The following is a 14,911-nucleotide window of genomic DNA, read 5'->3' as shown; positions in this document are numbered from 1 at the left end:
CACACCCCTCAATAACCAGCATTAAAGACTGCCGTCGTGTGTCATCCTCACACTCCCAGTCTGTTTTTGTAAATGAGTGGGTTTGTGTTTAGGCAACATCTTCAGCGTCACCTCCAGCTCTAAACACTGACTCGCTGACATCATGCTCCCCCTGCAGGCCAGGCAGCACCACATCAGCTGGTCCAGTGACAGAAAAATCCTGTTAGGACTTTTTTTTTTCTTTCTTTCTTTCTTTTTCTTTTTTGCTGTGAGTGTAGCTGGAAAGGAAGAAGCTGGGTCCAATAGAGGGATTGTGACCTGATGCAGGGGATTCTGAATAATTGTCATAACTCAAAGGTCATGTTTTATTCAGCTCATCATTTTATTTTCCAATATAGGCTTCTGAATATTTCACAGTGCATGGTCATAAGTGCACACTCAGTTTTCTAGTGAATATGGCAGTTAGCTTGACTTCCCCTGGGCTGTGCAACAGTGTTGTTTTGGTGGTTTTAAATGCTGCAGGCTCAGATGATTGGATGGATCTCAGTCATTCTCTCCACCAGTCCAGACACATTATTTGTCTGGACTTGGCTTATAACGACATAAAAAAAAAAAAAGATATGATTATACAAATAAGATGCCTCTTTTCATGCGTCTTCTGCTTGTTTATTCCAACTGGGGTCTTATTTTTGTTCTTTAGTTGATCACATGTGTGTTAACATTGTACTCACAAAGTTAATAACTGAGATGTGGGAACAAACAACAACTAAAGTTATAATGAGCACAGTTCTGTCAGGACAAAGCTACCAACATAAGACCCAGAGTGCAGTAAAAAAAAGTACAACAGCATATACAAAACCAATGATAATAATAATACTTACTGTAAATAAAAGTAACAAAGTGCTTAACAGTAACACAGATACAATACACCCCACCAGTTTAGCAAAACATCAAAATGAGTGCAGCAGAACCAGAGATATTCACTTTTTATTTCCCACTTTCTTCTCCCTTGTCAAAACGCCTATATTACCCACAATGCTGACAGTTCAGTTGGAAATTTAGATGTTTTATGTGTTGCCTTGATTGACATCACATGAGGGAATGCATCATTTTTTTTGTGCAGTTCTCTTTAGTTTTTTGTTTATTTATTTATTTATTACAACTTAAAGAAAGGGCATGTGATCCCACTGGTTTATCCCACTGTAATAACCAAACTAAGTTAAATATAAGCGGAGGGTTAATGGACATACACTCAAACAGAATGTGATGCTCATCCTCGATGCAGCTGTTGTTTTAAAGGTTACAGACATTATTTCCTTTATTCTGGTTAGTCTCCAGCAGCTTCCCCCCAGAATCTCATAAAACCTCTTTCTGACTCCAACACACTCTGTAGGGGGGATGTACTATTGGCAGGTTGTAGTTATGCCATATATATATTATACTTAAGAAAGTTCAGTTGCTGTAGTTTCAAATCATCTCTGTCAAACCCAGCGGGGCCACCCGTACAGAAGTGAAATGTAATGTATGCGGTGGATGTAAAGCGTGAACGCTGAGGTGAAACACTCACTGCATAATAAATACAGCATATTCATAACTACGAAGGAAATCTGAAGGTGCGACAGCAGCAGAAAAGGACTGAGTCTGTCTTGTCTGTTTGTGTGGGTGATACCAGTTCTCCTGCAGGGAGGAGGAGAGAGTGTCTTCAGACTATAAATAGCAGGGATTGGGGTTAACAGGGAGGGAGGTGGGTTTTGGGGGTTTGGATTGACGTCATTTTGGTGAACTGTTCTCATACAGCCAGCTTCCAATCCTTTCTATCGCTGCCCTCTGCTTTTTCCTCTCCCCTTGTTAATGTCTTTGTCTATTTCTTTCCTCTCCTCTCTCTCTTTCTCCAAATCTTCTCCATTTTCTTTTCACTTCCTTCCTTCTCTAACACTAATTTGATGTTTGTATCAATCCTCACACAGGTGGGGCTGGGTATCAGTTCTCAGTGCTAAAACGGTTTATTCAACACCTTGCTCAGGGTTCCCCACAGGAAGCTGATAAATGGAGGCGTATGTGTGATAGGATATGGATACACGTTAAATATCTAAAACTGGCAAATATTCTTTTAAATCTGGAACAATCTCATCAAAGAACAGGAAAACAAGATGAAGAATGTGACCTGACAGTTGGAGCTAATTTGTTTTGATGGTTTTTAACCTGTAACTCTGTGTTATGGATAAATTCTGGTCAGTATCATCGTAGATGGATTACTGAATGGGCAAACCAGACAAAGGTATGGTGACCAGGGGCCCAGTGGGTCAGGGGCTGCCGGAGCCTTTTATATGAAGTGACCGTTAACATTTCCTGTGGGAAAGTCAACAAAAGAGACACAAAACCACCACAAAGAGAGACAATTAAATGCAAGATGACCCCAGAGAGTAACTTTGCTGCATTGGTTTAAATCCATGGCCCTTGCTATTATGTCAGAGGGGCTGGGGTCCTTTTTGTATGTCTGTTCCCAACGGCCCATTGTCTCATAATCTGTCCATGGTTATCCAGGCATTAAAGCCTTGCTGATTTCTTGGTATTGTTAAAAAATTGTCAGAAACTAGCCGCTGAGTCACAGCGGCGACTGATGTGAAGCCTCCTCAGTTTAAACAGGGAGATAAGCCCCAGCTTAATCAATCCATCAGTTCAGTGGACACGCCTTTTATGTGAGAAACAGTCCAGAAGAAAAAATCAAGGATCAGCTGACCTCATGTCTAGTGGCAGAAACTGTGGAGAAGAGAAAACCGCTGTGACTGAGATCAACACGAGGTCAACGCCAGCGTCTGGTCCGAGGTGGTGGTTTAATATTGTAGCCGTGAATGAAGTGTTTGACGATGAAAGGTGTCTGGAGACTGCTTGCTGCTTCTTTTCTAAGATTCATCAGTCTCAGTGATGGCTGGCTTTTTTTGTCTGTGACTTTAGACGTGGTTGGACGACGTGATTATGAACGCAATTGTTTCACCGGCCTTTGAAGGAGGCGCCATCGCATCAGACTTTCAACATCAATGGACGACTTTAGGGTGTATGTGCTGCATATCGTCCGGGTGCTGCACTGCGTCCTCGCAATAGAGTTCGGCCTTTTTTTGCTCTGTCAACATAACATTGAACCGGGGATGTTGCAGTTTCACTCCCCCGAGCTCCAACATTTTTCACCCTGCTGTTCTCAGAGCTTGTAAACTCTAAAAATGTCCTCTCACAAACACCTGGATACCAGATCAGTGGGTCGTCCAAATGGAATATCTTTGTAAACACAACAAACACGGCCTCACTTGAAGGTACAAGACACAAAGCTACAAAATAAACTTTGCGAGGCTGATCTATTTGCTCATTCTGCTCTGTGGAGTACTGGATAGTAGGTGTTACAGATACAGACATCATCAGACCAAAGCAGCTGCACTAAAGTCTCTGCACTTGAAAACCTCCTCCTCCCCCTGTGTCTCTTCTGTCTTATGTTCTGTTCTCTGATTCTGAAGTGGAAAAAAATCCCTCGACTTTTCTCATCAGGGGTGGAAGCTCAAACTGGTGGTTTGGTACTTGTGAGTAACTGTGGACGAAGAGTGTTAGATCTGTCAGTAAAATACAAAATGACCAGAAATGTCCAAAAAAATGACTGCCACTAGATGTCGCACTGGATCACGTTCTGAGTCAGCACTCTGTTAGTGAAAGCAGCCCTTAAAAACACAAGAAGAAGCTGAATAAAGTTTCCCTCTGAACACGAGAGCCAACAATAAACGATCAAACCCCAACCATTAGCCCATGCTAGCATTTCCATGATATGCCCCACAGCAACGCTGACAGGGAGCCAGCTAGCCACAGCAACATTTGCCGAACACATTCATGATAAGGGTAATGTTATCATGTCTACTGGAGAAGAAAACAGACATGTAACATTATGAACCATCAAGTCAATGACGCATGGAGGAGAAGAGAAACCAGTTCAAGCTGGACCCTTTAGCAGCTCGTGGGGTTCTCATCTCAGACTGGGAAAGAAATTCAGCCTTGGACATATACTAGGACCAGCCACACCAATGACACTGACGGAGCAGGTAAAGACACTGGCGAACCGGTAAAGACACTAATGGAGTCGGTAAAAACTTTGCAAACTTTTTGGATGTTCTGACGGTTCACTGGCTGACCAGGATTTGAGCCAGAAGTCCCCACGGTCAGTCCGCCTGTGCCCTGGTTTCTTTCTTTGTCGGAGGCTTTTTTTGCTGAAAACATGGATTCTAAAGTAGAGAAAACTCTGGAAGGTCACTGTCACCTGAATGCTGCATACTGCACTGTATCATCTCACACCTTCAAAACCCACATGATGTTTCATAAAACCTCTGACCTCATGGGCATCTCACCTCCTTCAGCGTAGAGTTCGAGTTTAAATACATGGGTGTACTGTCCCCCTTTTTTTGCCCTTTATTCTGAAATCAGTGGTGGGATGTATCAGATTTAGTCCAGGTAACTGATCCTCTGCATTATCTAATTATATCTGTTTATCTTTATCTGAGAGTGTGCAGGCAGCTCTTTATTTTGTCCTGCAAGATTATAGGTGAGAGGATATTACTGATTATTTGGTCAATATTAAATGTTTATGTTGGTCACAAAGGTTCATTTAAACTGTAACCAAACCAGAAGCCAGGTGCTGACTGTCCACCTGCTGTCAGCTGCTCTTTGAGGCCAGACAAATCAGGTGCTGTGCTCTGTATAGATGTAAAATCTGTCTTTTTAGAGCTTCATGAATTATACTCTAATAATAATAATATCATGTCACCACAGCTTGGAGCTAAATAAAAAAGTTATTTCAGTGCCTGTGATTGGCTCGGGGCGTGGCTGAGTGTGGTGTCTGCTTTGTTGTGACATCACAAAGTTCCAGAAGTCCTGACAGCTGGTTTTAAGGCTCAGTTTCTGAATACAGGCTGTGTGCATTTCTCTGTGGACTGAGGCTTTGATACTTCCACAGTATTAATGTAGAACCTAGACCTGATCTATAATCAAACAACACATGGACATCTGCCTTTACACTATCTACTAACACATGTTTCTGTTCCAAAAGGTTCAGCATCTTCAAACTTCAGATCCGGGGATGTTTTTTGTTTATGAAGGGACACAACAGATTAACGTGTCCAAACCTCAATGCTGATGCTGTTGAAGCTGTAATGTTAATGAGCTCCTCTCTTCTTTCCTGCCCTCAGTCACCTGGATAATCACCACCTTTGGGACCCCAATGAGTTTGCTGTTTCCTGCTTCAGAATCATCATGTACTCCATCCAGGTACAGCACATACATCGCTTCAGTTTTGAGTTTGAAATGCGACATTGTCATGGTGTACAGTTACTGTTAGCCTCGCCCTTCCCCCCTTCCCTTGGATCTGGCTCCAGCGCCTGTCAGTCATCTTGACGAGCTGTCATCCAGCTCAAGGCCTGAAGTCAGCGGTGTCCCTGAAGCCTCCACAGGCAGATGGAGAACACAGCTGATCTGACGCTGGTGTCCGCTCTATGTTTTCTTAGATTTACTCGGCTTTTTTATTCTACCTCCAGCTCCTCCTGCTTCTCAGGCAGCTCTTCCTCTGCACACTGTGTAGTACAAGTCCTGCTGAACAAAACGCTTGTTGAAGGAGGGTTGGTCCAGGGTAAAAACATCTCTGTATCTGTGAGTGGTTCATGCCCCCAAACTTAGATTACTTAGACAGGGAGATTCAGGTGTGAGTGGTTGATTTGATGCCTTAATTTTTAGAGCAAATTCAGATTTATTTTTTTATTTATTTATTTTTTGGGGGGGGGGGGGGCGGGGGGGCATTTTGTGCCTCTGTGAAATATTGATAGTGTAGAGATGATGGGAAAGGAGGAAGAGAGAGATGCAGCAAAGATCCAGATACATACCATGAACATTGTGGTTCCTAAATCCTGTCCTGAATCAGCTTCTCATCACTGTTGCCATGGAGATTTTATCAATACTTAGCCAAATTTAAAGGCTAATTCTTAATATTTTGTTTCAAATTACTATCAGAAAAAAACAAAGACCTTCACTTGAATGTCTCATTCCCAATTCCTTTATGTGGAAAAAAATTTCAGCCACTCATGATCTTCTTCAGGTTGAATTCTGTGCAGACGATTGTCACCCAGCACCTGCAAATAATTATTGGATGTTTGTGCTTCTCTATCACCATGTTTATTTATTAAAACCTTAAAACCAATGTAAAAATTGAAATGAAACCTATTAGAAATTGGAACAATTTCATATATTGACATATACAGTATTTCTAGCCCATACAAATATTTATGTTTATATACAGTATATGTGCTTCTATGGTAGAAATATGTTACGTACATATATATCCTTCCCAAAGCCTGTCAATGTAAGACTATAATGTAAATATAGAAATCAATCACTCTATTATTTGTCCCCAGCGGGGCAGTTGGGTACGTAGCATTGGGATATATGCATAAAAAACATAAAAGCACAGGGTGCATAAATACAAAGATACACCAGTATGTTTTAAGTATGTTGTTTTAGTAAAGCTGCCTATATGAATCAAATATATATCATTAACAACTATGACTGCAACATATAATACCTTATACTAAAACCTTCTATAAAAATGAAAATATGTTCACCATTTACTATGGGTGTTTTCATATATGTTATAATAATAATAATGACAATAATGTGTCCTTTTATAAGTGACATATATGGCAATGTGTAGGAGCATATATTGTATGTCACATTTCAGTATTGGTAGTCATCAATATTTGATGATTTAATTTAATATTTAAAATGAATAAAAACATGTTTTCAGGCACCTAAACATTCCTGTATTATTAAAGCTCACTAACAGGTAACTTAATTATCTTCTAATTACATTTTAAATTGTGATGGATGCGAAGTTTGGAACAACACTAACTCACACACTGACTGCTGGTGCACTGATGCCAGTCACATTTTCCAACACACATGTCCCTGTCACACACACACACACACACACACACACATACACACACAGAGCTCAGACCTCCATCCCACTCCCTCTCTCTGCCCCTCTGACTGTTTGTTTAATTGCTCGCTCGTCCAGGACTTCCCAGGCGACACTGAGGTGCTGCCACAGATAAAACACAATCAATGTGGCTGCCGGACGGTTTTGTGTATGTTCTTTGTGAGTGTTCGACAGGCGCTGGCAGAGTTTTGTCTCTCTGATCTGTCCGGGGGGTTTGTGTCTGTCTGCCAGGAGACGGCACCTCTTTGATCTGAGTGAGGGAAAAACAAACAAACCCCGGGTTTGTCCTGCAGAGACTCAGAGACACGCTCGAACGTCCCGCTGTCAGGAGAGAGATGACAGAGTTTGGACCATTTTTAGAAGAAAAACACAGAGGATGATCTTTTACATTTTGAGGTGTAGCTGTGGTCCAGCAGTTCCAGGAAACTGATCCATAACATCATCAGGATTTCCTGTAAAGAGCTGATACCAATGTATTGAAGAAGGCCAGATACAAAAAACAATCTGTACTCTCAGGAGCAGGAAAGACTCACCTGAAATATGGCTGGTTTCTTAAAGGGACAGTCCAACATTTTGAGAAATGCACTTTATTTTGCAATTAAAAAAACAATTGTTGAACTAGTCCTAGGAGCACAGGACCAAAAAATCTACTTCAAGATTCAAGTGCTGGATCCAGGTGTGCTGGGTTTCTGTTTCCCTCCCCCTCAGTTTAATAATGTCTGGACAAAAATGTAGTTTCTGTTGACTTTCCAAACACGATTCGAAATCTCCTTCCTCTCCGTCTCCAGGCTCAGCACTCCCACCACGTCATCCAGCAGGTTCTGAACCACCTGGACACTCACAACAAGACCGCGCCGCGGGTCAGGGCCGGCATCGTCCAGGTCCTCCTGGAGACGGTGGCCATCGCTGCCAAAGGCTCAGTGGGTGAGTGAGTTAAAGGACTGGACTGGTTCCCACTGCAGGACCAGTAGTAACCGGTTTGTCAACAGAAAATGAAGCTCCAATAATTCCAATAAAGAACTGAACAAAACAAAAACGCAACAAAACACAACAAAAACACAACACAACAAAACACAACAAAACACAACAAAAACACAACAAAAACACAACAAAAACACAACAAAACAAAAATGCAACAAAACACAACAAAAACACACAAACAACAATACACAACACAACAAAAACACAAACGCAAACACAACAACACACAATACAAAACAACTCAACACAAGACACAACAAAAACTGTATAAAGATATGAAGATATGGAGACATCACTGTGGGATCAGCTGTAGTTTATTGAACTGAATTTTAAAAATCCACCAGAGTTGATAGGAATAAATTTATATAATTATAGATCAAGCTGTTGTGTATTTAATCTCTATGACCCGTGTTTTACCGCCTTTTCCTGTGGGAAAAATAAAGGAATGATTCAAGAGACCAAAAGTCGCGACATGTGCACCTATGGAATTGAAAGAACGACTCCTCCAAACCTGTGGCTCGGTACAGTATGATGATGTGGTTTAGATGCAAGCTGGATGTGTAGAGCAGTTTATGACATCAAACCCTAACCCTAACACCCCCACACACACACACACACGGACGCCTGGCATTAACGAGCATGCTGGGTAATCACAGTGTATTTATGTGCAAACAGCAGAAACACAAATTCAAAGTGGTATGAGCTGCGTGTTAATGCCAGGTGAGCACAAAGGTTCAGATCTTTTCAGATCAACACATCTGAATGTGTTGATATGAACGTTCACTGAGAGACCAGAAATACAGAAACACCTGTCCAATACCACAAACCTGCAGGAACCTAAAGGTTCCGTTTATTAACGTATATTAATGTATGTTCTTAAGTTTTTATTGATAGTGATCTGTCCATGCAAATGGTTTTTCTTTCTTTAAGTTCTGAGGTTTCTGGCCATATGCAAATGTATATATGTACATATATTGAATTTCCATACGTTTTTATTTTATATTTATATATATATGTAAAAATTGTATATGAAACCTATTAGAAATTGGAAATATTTAATATATTGACATTTACACTGGACAAAGAAATTAAGGGAACACTTCAATCACACATCGGATCTTGATGAACGAATTTGAAAAAATCTTTACTGATATACATTGTATAATTTGTTGAGAACAAAATGATATAACGACAACAAATGGAAACCAAAATCATCAACCCATTGAGGGCTGGATTCACAACCACACCGAAAATTAAAGTTAAAAATTGAAATCACAAGCAGATCCAGCTTATGTGAATTTCATTACGACAACGTGTGGCCATGCTCCCAATGAGTTGGTGGATAGTGTCCTGGGTACCACTGTGGTGGTACTTGGTGACGACAGATGTGCCGATACATAACGTCCCATAGGAGCTCAATTGGATTTAGGTCAGGAGAACATGAGGGCCAGTCAATGGCATCTATGACTTCGTCATCCAGGAACTGCCTACCCTGGTGCAATGTCCTGCACCAAGGACAAAGGGCCCACTGCACCAGCATAAAGTCTGACAATTGCTCTGAGGATTTCATCCCGGTACCTAAAAGCAGTCAGGGTTCTGTTGGCTATGACATCAAGGTCAGTGGGACGGTGCTGGATGATGGCAGCATAACGTTCACCACGGCGTCTCCAGACTCTTTCACGCCTGTCACATGTGCTCAGTGTGAACCTGCTCTCATCTGTGAAGGGAACGGAGCGGCAAGTGCCGGACCTGCCAGTTCTGGTGTTCCCTGGCGAAAGCCAGTTGAGCTGCAGGGTACTGGGCTGTGAGCACAGGTCCCACTAGAGGACGTGGGGCCCTCATGCCACCCTCATGGAGTCTGTTTCTGACAGTTTGGTCAGAAACATGTACACCAGTAGCCTGCTGGAGGTCCTGTTGTATGGCTCTGGCAGTGCTCCTCCTGTTCCTCCTCGCACAAAGGAGCAGGTAGCGGTCCTGATGCTGGGTTGATGCCCTTCTAAGGCCCTGTCCAGCTCTCCTATTGTAACGGCCGGTCTCCTGGTATCTCCTCCATGCTCTTGAGACTGTGCTGGGAGACACAGCAAACCTTTAGACCGCACCTATGGATGTGCCATCCTGGAGGAGCTGGACTACCTGTGCAACCCGATTGGGCAGCAGGTACCACCTCATGCCACCAGTAGTGACAAGGATACTAGAATCAGTCAGGAAGGATCAGGAGAGAGCAACTGGCCACCACATGTAAAACAATTCCCTTTTAGAGGTTGTCTTGCTTTTGCCTCTCCATTGCACCTGTTGTCACTTTCATTTGCACCAAAGCAGGTCAAACTGATTCACAATCACTAGTGAATTTTCACTGACTTGGTGATATACTGTAATGATTAAGTGTTCCCTTAATTTTTTGAGCAGTGTATATGTAGCCTATACACATATATACATTTCTATATGTATGCTTATATTGTAGACATATGTTACATAAAAATACATATCCATCCCAAAGTCTGTTAGTATACACATATGTTCTATGTAAAAAATTCAAAACATAACAGATATTTTTAATCAATGTACATATACACATTTTAACTAGGAATGGGAGGAATGACATTTGAAAATACAGCGACACCATAGATGAGTTTGTAATTTGAGTTAATTAACCCTTTAAAAGTTTTCGATTTACATTTGAGGTGTACTAATAATTATTTCACCTCATTTTCAGTCTTTATATGTATTTATGTATGTATGTATATTTACCAGACACAAAGATAGATGTAAACCATTTAATGCAATACTACACACTTGGATTCATTAACTTGTTCAGAGGTTTCTGTCTTTCTCATCCTCCACTGACTGTGTTATAACAGCCAGTACCTTCAGTTGTGGGTCTGAGTATGTTGAAGTTTCTGATTCAGATACAGTTGTGGTTTTGTAGCTGGATTTTGTTGTTGTTGTAGAGCAGCTCAGTGATGTGAAGCTGTTTCCAGACCTGCTGTGTGTAATCTTCCCTCAGTAGATTAGAGTAGATTCAGTGTCAAAGGGAAATCCTGACATTTACCCTGTTGCAGATGAGAAGATGGATGCTGTCTGTTTCCTGAGTGTTTAGCCTAGCTTAGCATAGAGAGAGGAAGCAAGGGAAAACCTGGTAGCCTAGCTCCTTACCTAACCATATCTAAATTAAAAAAAAAAAAAAATTCTCCAGTCTTATTTAATGGGTAAAGGCCTCATTGTGCCACAGGGTGACTGGCTGTTGCTTCCTGTGACAAAGTGAATTAAGGCAACTGGTCCCAGACACAAGACTGTTACACCATGGACTGTGTTTTTCTGCAGCTCGGGTCCATGTTTAAATGTTTAATGTCTGTACTTCTCTGGGAAACCCTAATGAATCCTTTAAAACCTTTAAGTTATTCAGTATGATTTTTAATGACGCAGAATATAACAGATTTCTCTTTAAACTCTTAAACCCTCAGTCAGTACAAACGGATCCTGTGGAGCCAGTCACTATTCATCTTCTCATAACTTTATTATGAATATTAGTGAAGACCAGTTTCCACTGATACCAAATATTTAAGGATGAAATTTGGGGGAAATGTGAATAAGATGGAATGATCTCAATGCAAACATCATAACATCAAGCTGTTTAAGACTCCATATCATATTTACAGGCACTGTGGAGTGAGTGGATTTTTTTGAACATTAAAGGTCCATAAAGGTAGATGTCCATGTGTTGTTTGATTATAAAGCAGGTCTAGGTTCTATATTAATACTGTGAAAGTATCAAAGCCTCAGTCCACAGAGAAATGCACACAGCCTGTATTCAGAAACTGAGCCTTAAAACCAGCCGTCAGGACTTTGTGATGTCACAACAAAACAGTCACCACCCTCAGCCATGTCCCAAGCCCCACCCACCTGGACCCACCATCCAACCTCGCAGGATTAAGTTTCTCTGAGTATTTACCTGAAATCTGCTATATTTTTATTGGAATACTCAGAAAACAGTCAGCCAATCAGAAGAGAGGCTCAGAACCTCCTCTCTTCTGATTGGTTTACTGACCTGTTGTTACTAGAGCTCCAGAGAGAAGCCTGAGAGAGGAGATGTAAAACTACATTGAGATGGTTTTTGGTTCTTAAAACCACAAATATATCTTGTTATGGATCAACACTTCAAATAAAACACAGGAGAAGAGGGAAATATGGAGCTTAAAGGCTATTTCAGTGGAAATAAAACGAAGAATCTGGATATTCAGGGGTTAGATGAGACAAACGTTTTAAAAATGTTCTTCCAAATGAAAGAAATTATATTTGTGAGCAGATTTTCTTGTGGAAAGTTTGAGTGTCGTCTCTGCTTCACAGTAATTTTGCCACACAGAGAATTTGTTGTTTCCCTACACTGGTAGCATTTAAATTCCATGACAAAAGTTTCTCATACTTTGTCCCAGCTGGAAACCTCTCGGTTTTTAACTTTAATCTACTCTGTTATGGTGACTGTGTGTGTGCGCGCGCCTGTGTGTGTGTGTGTGTGTGCGTGTGTGTGTGTGTGTATGTGTTTGTGTGAGTGCAGGTCCCACAGTGCTGGAGGTGTTCAACACTCTGCTCAAACACCTGCGGATGAGCGTGGACTTCGAGCTGGGCGAGAGCTCAAGGAGAAACTCCAGTGCCAGCGCTTCCTCTGTCCGTGGCAAAGAAAGTGAAGAGCGGATCGTCCAGAACGCCATCATCCAGACCATCGGTACAACAGACTTTAGCTTCCTGTCTCACTAAAGGACAGGACAGGAGCTGTCTGTCTTTGTCTGTCTGAAACACATACATACTCATATAGAGTTTGTGTTCAGAGTCTTTGCTTGCAGTCCTGGTTCTGTGCAAGACTTTTCATGTGGAAATAAAGACTGTTGAGGGGAGAATGTCTTTGTGTTTGAGTGCTGACTCATCTCTCATCTCTCATCTCTCTCTCTGCCAGGCTTCTTCGGTGGAAACCTGCCAGACTACCAGCGAGCTGAGGTCATGATGTTCATCATGGGCAAAGTGCCAGTGTATGGGACCCCCTGCCACACCTTGGACACCGTCAAGATTGGGTGAGTCACACGTTCATTATCCAACAACCCCGGGGTGCTGCTGCAGCCAATCAGCTCACAGCTCACAGCTACCAAAAGCCCCCACTCCTGAATATAGAGACAGTTTAGCTCTAAACTCTTTTCTTCCCCAGCACATTCAGCTCAGACACAGTGAACACTGAGGTTTCATAGATTGTGATGGAAACATGAAATGAAAGCACTCACCTCTGCTCTTCAAATCATTCGTCCTGTGTTCTCTATGAGGAATAATCAGTATCTAAAAGTGAAAAATGACACATCCAGTTCACTGCTTATGTCAGTTTTCAGAGAGCTAGCTAACAAATCAGCTGAAACAAATGCTGTGGTCCTTATTCTTCAATAGCACTGCACCACAGTGTCTTGTGTGTTGTGCTTCTGCTCAGTCATTCAAACCAGGACAGCAGCTTCACTGCTCAGTGACCTGGAAGCCAAAGGAGCGTTTCTGATGCATCAACAAAGACCTTCCAGGACTAGAGAGCTAACAACAATAAATTTGCAAATTAGTTTTCATAAAGGAATTAGCTTTTGTTATTTCATTTCAGTTGGACTTTAAAGAAGCTATTTGTAAGTGTTAGCATTAGCAGATTTTTACTTACCAGTCTTGCCAAAAGCTTCAGCCATCATTGTGTTTATAAGACAAGAGGTTATAATATGTCCTCTGAGCAACTACTTCTTCAGAACAGACTGGAGGCTGCTGTGACTCGGTATCGGCAAGTGACGAGATGAGAGCTAGCTGGTTAGCGTTCTAGCTTCAGTAGAAGAGAAGAAGTGATAGAAATAGAAGCAAAACAAAAAGGGGTTGCTTTCCACCTCTGGAGACAGCTGTTGGTAAGTAAAGGAATGAAGTTTCCTCTAAACTGGAAAGTAAAAAGCTTTTAATGCTAACGTTAGCAATGAAGCAATAGCAAAAACTTCCAAAAAAGTCCAATATTAAAGAAGAACAAAGATAAAAATTAAGGAAAAACAAAATTAGAAATAATCAAAATAATTGAGAGTTCAAGGTGGTCATTTTGTATCAGATACCAAACAGCATCTGCAAAAAGAGACTGTTATCCCGTGATGGTGTTGAAAGTTGAAATCTTCAAAAATTAGTGAGTCTGCGCCTTATAAATAAACTTTTATAAGTTACATATGAATAAACTTGGCTTAATCGTTTTTGCTCATTAGAAACCAAATTGTTTTGTCCTCTTTTCTGTCCTGATATTAATCCTGAGAAAAGCAGAATGTCAGTTAAAAGTGACACTAACCAGCCCAACATACAAAACCTGTAACACATGTGATGTCACAGATTTATAAGTGATGTTAATGTGTTAACTTCGTTACTGTTTAAATCAGCCGCTGAAAATAAAGCACGTTAAACAGTTTGACATTTAGCACTAGACTAGTAACACAGGACATCACTATAGAGACACACACACACACACACACACACACACACACACACACACATATACACACACACTCCCCCCGCTGATCCAAAGTGAATTGTATCTTAATCTGTCCTCGCTTCACCTTGTCGACACCCTGCAGCGAATCCAGCTCCCGGGTCACTGAGACGACGGCTTCAAAAAAATAGAAAAAAAAAGAAAAACAGAAAAGAAAAACAAGCTAATCCCTCAAGCCTCAGGGGTGCAAGAACAGATAATCCCAAATCAAACGAACACTGTCCTCCTCTTCCTCCTCCTCTTCCTCCTCCTCCTCCTCTTCCTCTTCCTCCTCCTCCTCCTCCACCTCCTCACAAACCAAGAGGCTCTCCGTCTCTCCCTTCTCCTTTTCGGGTCATTGCCCGTGAGGAGAGATTTGACTCTGCAGCTTGTCAGAGGTCAGTGCACTTACACTGCATTTTAAACTG

General features: G+C 41.5%; 1 protein-coding gene across 2 annotated transcripts in view; it reads left to right on the top strand.

Annotated features, from left to right (window-relative positions):
- The window catches only part of efr3a (EFR3 homolog A (S. cerevisiae)), a 126,127-nt gene that overhangs the window by 82,023 nt on the left and 29,193 nt on the right, over positions 1–14,911 (top strand). For both annotated transcript variants that reach the window (XM_056391789.1, XM_056391788.1), the window contains 4 exons: positions 5,199–5,277; positions 7,786–7,921; positions 12,531–12,698; positions 12,927–13,041. In XM_056391789.1, coding sequence (XP_056247764.1) covers positions 5,199–5,277; positions 7,786–7,921; positions 12,531–12,698; positions 12,927–13,041 — 498 coding nt within the window. The remainder of the gene's footprint in view (positions 1–5,198; positions 5,278–7,785; positions 7,922–12,530; positions 12,699–12,926; positions 13,042–14,911) is intronic.

Source organism: Seriola aureovittata, chromosome 12 (genome assembly GCF_021018895.1).
Source record: "Seriola aureovittata isolate HTS-2021-v1 ecotype China chromosome 12, ASM2101889v1, whole genome shotgun sequence".
NCBI lineage: Eukaryota > Metazoa > Chordata > Actinopteri > Carangiformes > Carangidae > Seriola > Seriola aureovittata.
This window is presented reverse-complemented; position numbering and strand designations above follow the sequence as displayed.